Source organism: Triticum dicoccoides, chromosome 3B, assembly GCF_002162155.2.
Source record: "Triticum dicoccoides isolate Atlit2015 ecotype Zavitan chromosome 3B, WEW_v2.0, whole genome shotgun sequence".
In the NCBI taxonomy this organism is placed as follows: Eukaryota; Viridiplantae; Streptophyta; class Magnoliopsida; order Poales; family Poaceae; genus Triticum; species Triticum dicoccoides.
The window spans coordinates 8,380,884-8,391,076 of record NC_041385.1 but is presented as its reverse complement, the minus strand read 5'-3'; the positions used below and the strand labels follow the sequence as shown (position 1 = coordinate 8,391,076).

General features: G+C 48.8%; 1 protein-coding gene across 1 annotated transcript; it reads left to right on the top strand.

The window, feature by feature from the left end:
- Positions 1–6,211: 6,211 nt before the first annotated feature.
- Positions 6,212–9,924, top strand: LOC119274334 (receptor kinase-like protein Xa21). Its single transcript, XM_037555003.1, has 2 exons — positions 6,212–9,166; positions 9,257–9,924. Exons 1-2 carry the CDS (start codon positions 6,235–6,237, stop codon positions 9,622–9,624), a joined length of 3,300 nt encoding a protein of 1,099 aa, XP_037410900.1. The 5' UTR covers positions 6,212–6,234; the 3' UTR covers positions 9,625–9,924.
- Positions 9,925–10,193: the final 269 nt, after the last annotated feature.

Here is a 10,193-nt window from a genome sequence, read left to right as displayed (position 1 = left end):
ACCGGCTAGACGTGGCGATCGGACCGTCGTAGTGGCTGTTGAAGACGTTGCGGAGGCGACGGATTCGGCTCGCGATCAGACCGGCGGCCAGACGTGGGGGACGGCCGGATAGATCGGAGTGTGAGAGCATCGAGATGATGCGCTCGGTGTTGTACAAGGGCGGCGACGCGGCACTGCGGACGGATTGTGTCGGGGACGTGGATGGCCAGGGTACGGCACGGCTCGTGCACGGACGATGCGCGAGATGGCGACTGTTGCGGCAGGGTTGGCGTTGATGAGTACGTGCAACAGGGCTGAACAGATTGCTGGCGAAAACGAAGATCAGTGACGGCGTGAGCTGTTCGTCGGATACGGCGGCGAGTTTTTTCCAAGATGCACGGACCGAGAGAAGCAAGGTTACGGTGTTGTGCGTACACGAAGCAGTTTGCGACGTGCGGCAGCAGGTCTCGTCAGGCAGCCTACAACGCAAGGAAATTGACGTGTTGGTTCAGGACTCCAACGGATGCGATGGAGAAGCCACCGGTTGTGATACGTGTACAGATTGGATTTTGTGAGTTTCCTTTTGTATGCATGTGGGGCCGGTTCGGACTAGTGCACAGGCACGGTGGTCCATGGCTTTGCATGCATGTACGGTTTTGGATTGAACAAAAGATAATCTGGGTGTATGCATTTTCGGCCGGAGGCGTGACTGCTGGAGTTGGGTTCGACTACGGCTGCTGCTTGGAATCTGTGATGCCGTGACGATTTAGACTCGGTTTTTTCGTGTCAGCGAAGGAAAAGTATGGTCGGCTGATCCAGCGGAAATAAAAAGCTGGCGACGGGGGCTAGCAGACACAACAGAAATTGTTTGCGAGTTCAGGGAAAAGCTGGAGCGGACGAGTTGCTGTGGGCGGAATTAATATTGCGCGTTGCGGCAAGAGGCTTCAAGTGATTTTCTGAAGGGCAGACAGGAAGGTTGTGCGGGTCATATTTTTTGGTAGATCACGGACTGCGGCGTGGCTTCAGACGAGGAATACGGGATCAGTGATCTTTTTCGTGAGGAAGTCGCAGAGAAAAACAAGGGCGGTAAGACCGGCGGCAACAGGTCGGTTAGATCGCGGCTCGGCATGGCGCCGGGGTTCACCAAGTTTGGTCTGGAGAAATTCGATGGCACGGGTAACTTCGGTCTATGGCAGACAAGAGTCAAGGATATTCTGGCGCAGCAGGGAATCTTGAAGGGTTTGCAGGAGACGAAGCCGGCCAAGGTTGACAATGATGTGTGGGAGGATATGCAAGTGCAGGCGGCCGCTACCATACGGCTTTGTCTTGCGGATCAGGTCATGTATCATGTCATGGACGAAGATACTCCTAAGGGAATTTGGGACAAGTTGGCAAATCGTTATATGTCCAAGTCAGCAACCAATAAGCTGTATTTGAAGCAAAAGTTCTATGGGCTGAAGATGCAAGAGGGGTCGGATCTTGTGGAGCATGTGAACACCTTTAATCAATTGGTCACGGATCTAGTGCGTCTGGATGTGAAGATTGAGGATGAGGATAAGGCACTACTTCTTCCTGTTTCGTTGCCACCGTCCTATGAGCATTTGGTCATTACATTGACACATGGAAAGACAACCATCAATAATGAGGAAGTCACTGCAGCGTTACTTGGACATGAGTTGATGAAGCAAAAGAATGCTGTAGAAAGGGAGAGTACTCAAGGTTTGGGGTTGCCAGTTGAAGGTTTATCAGCTTAGGAAGGGAAAAGAGGCGGAGAAGAAAAAGAAGAAAAAGGTGCAGTGCTACAGGTGCAAAGACTGGGGACATATAAAGAGGGAATGCCCAGAACTGAAGGGTGAGGCAAGTGCCAATGCGGCTACTCATCGTGATGGCTCGGACAGTGATAGTGATGTTTTCGTTGTATCAAATAGACGGTCAACAAAAACTGAAGTGTGGATGTTGGATTCAGCTTGCTCTTTTCATGCGACGCCCAACAGGGAGCGGTTCTCTTCGTACATGTCTGGTGAGTTTGGTTTAGCCTATGTGGGCGATGACACAGGTTATCGTGTTGCTGGAGTAGGTGACATCAAAATCAAGATGGTTGGCGGAGTTGAGCGGATGCTTCGAGGAGTCATGCATGTGCCAGGGCTAAGGAGGAATCTAATTTCGCTTGGTGTTCTTCATGATGGTGGTATGGAATTCCATTGTGATCGGGATACGAAGACCATGAAAATCTTGGAAGATGGGGTGACCGTGATGATAGGAGAGAGGACGGCTTCGCATCTTTACAAGTTGCAAGGGAGCACTATTGTAGGTGGATCCATGGAGAGTGGAGCTGCATGAGTAGCAATGGAGTCCCACGGTGGCGGCGGATCTGGCCCGTCGGGTAGCTCTCAGTAAGCTACGAAGGACACAACCCAAGTCCGGAGTACATGGAGGTTCGAGCATGGACGACTTCTAAGTGGTGGAGAATATACTATGTACGCAAGGGGTTACGTGGACTTGGAGTTATAATTGGTGTGGTTAAGTACGAGTTGTGTAGGAGTCGGACACTTGTATCCTAGGCCTCTTATATATGGAGGGGCACCACACGTTGTAACCCATGACGACTTGATAGCAACAGGTACGCGGGGGAGCCGACGGCTTGTGCCGGCGCCCGGGCGGCCGGTGTTGCGGTATCTTGGGGAGGAGCACCCGTAGTCATGCCCCGGGGATGTAGCCATATCGGTGAACCTCGTTAACAAATACCGTGCCTCGGTGTGTCGTCTATGATCTTGCATTAGCGTTTTATTCTAACAACGAGCGGACGACGTACTCCTGGCGCTGCCACTCGGCCGTGTGGGCGTCCGATGTCGTGATGAGGGAGACGTGGTCGGTGAGGTCGTACTTGCCGAGGAGGACGATGATGAGAATACGCCACTTGGCGTAGTTGGACTTCTGCAGGTTGAGGACGACGGCGACGTGTGTCTTGACGCTGGCGACATGGACGGCCTGGGAGGCTGGCGACGCGGGGGATGGGACAAGTGCGCCGGAGGTCTGCGCCCTAAGCACTGATGTGGTGGAGGCGGGGATTGACATTGCGGCGGCGCGGGGAGGGAGGAGGAGCCGAGGCGGCACCAAGGGTAGCGGGGCGGCGGCGGCTTAGGGTTTTGGTGGCGGCGGAAGCTAGGTTTTAGGAACTAGGGCTGATACCATATAAACGTGAAACGGTTTGAGGGAAGACGCCTCTCAAGGGGTGATCGGCTCATATATTTATAGCAGGATTACAAGTCCTGGAGACCAAGAGAGAAACCCTATACGCGTACATGTACAACTGTATGCAAACGGAATACGCGAGGTTAGCTATACAAAGTTATACTTTAACACGAATACGCGGTGGTTTTTTTTACGTGGGATACGCGGCTGCCCGCATGCAGACGTAGCGGTTGAACGCGACCGGAAACAACGCGCATGCCCTCCTGTTCTGCGGCGCCCGCCATCACGCGCCGCCGCCCACATTCAACGCCCCTGCCGCCGGCTCCTTGGGCTGTCGCGCTCGCCTGAGTTGTCGGCTGCCGCTTGACCTCGCGTCCTGCACCGCGTGACCGTAGCCTGTAGCCGACAGACTTGCCGCCTGCCGCATGTTGTCTCCTCGCCTGCCGCGCCCCGGCGCCTCGCCTGCTGCGCTTTAACTGCCTGGCGCCTTGCCTGCTTCGTCCCGCCCGCTATAAAAGCGGCCCCGCCCGGTGTCTATGCTCAGACCGTCTATCCTTCTCTCCTCTCTGTCTCCCTTGCCCCTATCTCTCCCCGCGACGATCTCTCCTCCGCCGACCGCGCCGCCATGTCGTCGAGCGAGTCCGAGAGCCAAGGCGTGGCACCAGGGGGTGTCTGGCCGTCGAGCCTTACATTAGGGCAGACGGAGGATCTCACCCGGTTCGGCCTCCACATGCCGCCGTCTACGATGTTGCCGCGGCCATGGAGGATTTCCGCCGACGGCTACCCCATGCAGGGCCCTGCGGCGACCAAAGAAGACCTCCGCGCGCACCCCAGGGGCGCTACTACAAGAAGAACCGCCGCCATTTTTGTAACGGCAAGCGGTTCAACGACGTGATCCACGCCTTCAAACACGCCGCCCAAGGGGTCATGCTGCAGTGCTACGTGACAGCTGCTGCACTGGTGGCCTCAGTTATCTTTCTATTTTTGCGAGGTTGGTGGGCTCACTTATCATGGAAGGATTCCGCCGTGTGAGATATTGCGGTCCAAACACCGTGAGATATCTGTCACAGTAGAGAAATTCCAATTTTGAATGCAATATCCTGCCGATCCTGTACCCCCGTGGTCTAGTGGTAGAATACGACAGGGCGGCTTCGAGTTCCCCTCTGTTCTTGCTCTTTTCTTATTCTGGGATTACCAGTCAAACCGACTAGCTAGTCCATGTTTTGGTTTGGATGACAAGTACGACTCTTTGATCCTTGGTGAGACTTCTGAAACCTCTGCCGTGTTCTATGGTTTTTCGAAAGAGAGAAGGACAGTACGGCTTAGACTATTATTCTTGCCATTTCACCATGCAGGTTTAGAAGATGCAAGACAAATACCGAGTCTTCTAAAAAATAAGTATGAAACAATCTGCAGAAACATGTACGTAATAGCTAGCAGAGTAGCACAACTCCTGTCGCTATGTCAGTTGTGAACTCTTATACTCCCCCTGTAAAGAAATATAAGAGCGTATAGATCACTCTCTTATATTTCTCTACGGAGGGAGTACATGTTATTTTGGTTCACCTGCTACTGCTGCTCTGTGTTTTCTGTTCTGCTCATACTGTTGTGCTGGGAACAACGGTTTCCCTTATATTAACTCTTGCCACGGATTTCATAAAAAATAATAAAATGTGGGGTACGTCGCCTACAAATTCCAAAAGCTAAGTTTCTTATGAATGCATATTTTACTAGATTTGTTTTTGCCAGAACACATTTGTTTAAATCTGGTCGAATATTCAGGTACTAGCTTGGAAGATGGAGAACCTCAACTGCAGGACATATGTTTATGCATTTGCTGCAGTTCATCCTTTTTAAGCAACGAGTAATTTCGCGTAATAAAACATAATGAACTAATTTGCTAATCCTTCCTTTGAACTTCTATATTAAGTAGTCACCGGCGACAAGGACGACCCATCTTTATCGGCAAGTGGCAGTCACAGTCGTACTACCTGACAGCTGGTGCAGAGCCGGCCAGCGCATCAGTCATCGTGGATGAATGAAAGAAATGTGAGGCACAATCCTAGTGGCCCAATCCTTTCGCATCAGCAGCATCATTAGCAACAGTAGCACAACTCCTGCCGCTATGTCCATGCCATCTTATTCATGAAATTTTGATTCCAGGCCATTCTTCTGTGACCAAGGGCATGTCCATGCTGAGGATAGTTACCATTTGTTGTCCGAGCTGACTGAAATCTCCGAGGAGGACATGAGTGAAAATATCGATGTGTGACGGGATGATGCGCTTGGCTCGTAAAATATTGAAGTAATGGTTGTATAGTAGCATCGAGTAGAATCTTCAGGTACAAGTTTGGAAGATGGAGGACGACCCATCTTTATCGGCAGGTGGCAGTCATAGTCGTGTTGTAGTAGCATGCAACAGCTGCTGCAGTGCCAGCCATCGCATCAATCATCGTGGAAGAACGAATTTTACCTATGAATGCGACATCCCACCATGTGAGATTGTTGTCCAATCCTTTCGCATTAGCAGCAGTGAACATACCTAGCACAGAGTAAATGAACACCATCATTAGGAAGGAGGAAGATCCGGTCGGTTTCAGTCCAAACCTTTTTCTGTTTATTATTTTGACGGGGAGAAAGCAACACAAATAAGTGGCTGCAAAATGGACAAAGGCAGGGCCTATGACGCAAGCCACGCCAAACATTACACAATAAATCTGCGGGTTTATATTTTCTAATATACTACAAACATTTCAACTGGGTCTTGCTAATACATATCTCACTATCAAACATAAGCTTTTTGTCTCCATTATTTCCTGTTGTCGTAGTGGCCAGCATAGATTGACCGCAAGTCAAGGTCTTTGATGTGGAAACAACACCACTTGGAAAAGCTGGAGCCTATCTCCACTAATCCACAAAAATATTACACAGTGGTCAAGGTCATTGACGCCGAAAGCACCACTCTGAAGCTGGAGCCTATCAAAAACGACCATATTAAGATGGATGGATGGTATCATCAGCCCAACGCCAAAGCATGCACTTGCATCTCTGTCCCAAACACACATGGCCTCACTTGGATTTCCATCCATATCCATACCCATACTATTCTTGATCACTCTGCTGTCCACTGTACCCACATCTTCTTCTCCCGGTCCAAGCAAGAGCAATGGTAGCGACACTGATCTTGCTGCCTTGCTTGCTTTCAAAGCACAGCTCTCCGATCCTCTCGGTGTCATTGCTAGCAACTGGAGCACCGGCACAAATTTCTGTCACTGGGTTGGTGTCGTATGCAGTCGGCGCCGGCAACGCGTCGCCGCTTTGGAACTGCCGGGCTCCCCCCTCCATGGATCAATCACTCCTCACCTTGGTAATCTCTCTTTCCTCTCTGTTCTCAACCTCAACAATACAAATCTCGCGGGCTCCATCCCAGATGATTTAGGACGGCTTCGTCGTCTTAAATACCTATATCTCGGATTCAATGGCCTATCAGGTAGCATCCCAACCACCATAGGAAACCTCACAAGGCTTCATGTTCTTTCCATGCATTATAACCATCTATCTGGTTCAATCCCGGTAGAACTGCAGCACCTGCAGAGTCTTGGTTACTTCGGTATCTTCAGGAATTACCTGAGTGGCCCAATACCAACCAATCTATATAATAATACCCCTCTGATGACTCACCTGAACACTGGTAACAACAGCCTGTCAGGACATATACCATCTTGTATTGGCTCCTTACCAATGCTTGAATACCTTGACCTTGAAGCGAATCATTTCACTGGCCCGGTACCTCCATCCATATTCAACAAGTCTAGATTACGTGAAATCTGGCTTGGATTCAACTACAACTTAACTGGTTCGACCCCTAACAACGAAAGTTTTAGTCTACCAGCGTTGGCAAAGATCAGCCTGAGCTGGAACAGATTCACCGGTGAGATTCTGTTGGGGCTCTCCTCTTGTCGCTACCTCCAAAGTATCTCCTTCAGTGAGAATTTCTTTGAGGGTGTTGTGCCAACGTGGCTGGGCAAGCTTTCCCATCTCAGATTCCTTTCCTTGGGTTATAATCACCTTGTTGGTCCAATTCCTGTTGCACTTAGCAACCTCACTCAGCTAGGCTTACTAGCCCTAGATGGCTGTAAGCTGTCAGGAGCCATTCCGGAAGAATTTGGACAGTTGGACCAACTCACTGTGTTGGATGTCTCAAACAATCAACTAGTCGGACCCATTCCTGCTTCTCTTGGTAACTTGTCTGAATTAGCATTCCTGCGATTACGCAGAAATATGTTCCTTGGATCAGTACCACGAACAATCGGTAGTACCAACTCTATGATTGTGATTGCTATTTCAGAGAACCGCCTAGTGGGGGATCTTAGCTTCTTATCCAGTTTTTCTAATTTTAGAAAGCTCCAGGTTCTTCATATCTCTTCAAATAATTTCACCGGGGGCATTCCTAACTATGTGGGGAACCTGTCGAGCCAGCTGCAGATTTTTGGTGCATCTGAGAACAATTTTGTTGGTGATCTTCCGGCTATTATTTCAAACCTAACAAGTCTTGAATTGCTAGATTTTTCAGAGAATCAGCTGTATAGCAAGATTCCAGAATCCATCATGATGATGGAGAATCTCCAGTGGCTTGACCTCGACAGAAATCACTTGTTTGGGTCCATCCCACCTCAGATTGCAATGCTCAAGAATATAGGAAATTTGTTCCTCTACAACAATAAATTGTCCGGTTCAATACCGGAGGGGATTGGTAACCTGACCAAGTTAGAATACCTGAAACTGTCTGCCAACCAGTTATCATCAATTATCCCATCAAGTTTATTTCATCTTGAGAGTCTCCTCCAGCTAGATGTGTCTCGAAACTTCTTGACTGGCACATTACCGGTTGATATGGGCCATTTGAAGCAAATTTACAGCATGGACCTTTCTGCCAACCTCTTGGTTGGTAGCATCCCATATTCGATTGGACAACTCCAAATGATAGCCTACCTGAACCTATCACACAATTCATTTGATGATTCACTTCCAGAATCTTTGAGCAAGCTAACCAGCTTGCAAACATTGGACCTATCACATAACAGTCTCTCTGGTACAATACCAAAATACCTAGGCAATTTCACCATCCTGACCAGCTTGAACCTGTCTTTCAACAAGCTACAAGGTCAAGTACCAGAAGGTGGTGTCTTCTCAAGTATTAGCCAACAATCCTTGACGGGGAATTCAGGGCTTTGTGGTGCTTCAGGTTTAGGATTTCCAATGTGCCCAAGTAACTCTAAAAGAACTAATAATGGCTGCATGCTGAAGATTTTGCTCCCTACTATCATCATAGCAATTGGACTTGTAGCTTTCTACATATATGTAATAGCCAGAGAGAAGATTAAGAAGAAGCATGGGATGTCAGCTTCTCCCGGTATGGTTGACATGCCCACCCATCACCTGGTCTCGTACCATGAGCTTGTTCGAGCAACTGATAATTTTAGTGAGAGCAACCTGCTAGGGTCTGGAAGTTTCGGAAAAGTTTTCAAGGGCCAGCTAAGCAATGGTTTGATTGTTGCAATCAAAGTTCTAGACATGCAGCTAGAACAAGCAATGAGAAGCTTTGATACAGAGTGTGGTGTACTACGGATGGCACGACACCGCAATCTAATGAGGATACTCAATACATGCTCCAACTTGGAATTTAGGGCATTGGTGCTTCAATACATGCCCAATGGCAGCTTAGAAATGCTGCTACACAACTCTCAAGGTACAACCGAATTGGGATTCAGTGAGAGACTAGGCATCATGCTCGATGTGTCATTGGCAATGGAGTATCTGCACCATGAACACTACGAGGTGGTCTTGCACTGTGACTTGAAGCCTAGCAATGTGTTGTTCGATGAGGACATGACAGCACATGTGGCAGACTTTGGCATTGCAAGGTTGTTACTAGGTGATGACAGCTCTACAATCACTGCAAGCATGCCTGGAACTGTTGGCTACATGGCACCAGGTACTGTTACTAGCTAGCACTTTTCTTGCTCAATCTACCTCTTATTGAACCATTGAACAATTAAGTTAATCAGGCATGCCTTAATTTCAGAGTATGGGGCTCAGGCAAAAGCTTCACGAAAAAGTGATGTATTCAGCTTTGGAATCATGCTCTTTGAAGTCTTCACTAGAAAGAGACCCACAGATGTGTTTTTTGTTGGAGAAATAAGCCTGAGGCAGTGGGTTGTTGAGGCATTTCCCGCAGAACTTGTCCGTGTTGTGGATGATCAGCTACTACAAGGGTCTTTTAGCTACAGCACGGAAGGCTTTCTTGTGCCGGTATTTGAGTTGGGTCTGGCCTGCACTAGCGACTCTCCTGACCAAAGGATGACAATGAGCGATGTGGTTGTGAAACTGAAGAAGATCCAAGTGGCCTGCAATAAATCAATAGCAGCCGCACAGAATGAAGCCAGTCATTGATCAACACTGCTTGGTTCGTTCTGCTATATATCAGAATAACGGGCGAAAAACATGCAACCAAATTCAAGATGTCAAAAGGCTACAATGCATCTGTTAAGATATGCCATAGGAATAGACTAGAACCTTCTAGATCCTATCATCGTACATGGTTTCGTTGAGATAAACCTTAATGTATTCCATGTAATCCCTAGTATTCCTTGTGTATCAAGTCCAATAACCTCCAGATGTAATTTCCTGCTTGTATGCTATTACGGGATAAGCACTGCAATATAAATACATTGTACGTGGCATCCTGCGGGATGTGAGAGGCTTCCTGAAATCCTACATGGTGTCAAAGCGTAGGTTATTCCTCTTCCATCTAGCGATCTCTACCCCGATCTCCACCCATGGCCACCACGTCAACTTCCCACGGGGCTGCCCTAAGCACGCCACCCTCGGAGAAATTGAGCAGAGAAAATCACCTAACATGGAGAGACTAGATCATTCCACAGCTGTGTGGGGTGCTGCTAACCGGCCTGCTCGAAGGCACTGACGCCGCATCGCCCAAGACGGTGTAAGTCACAAACACA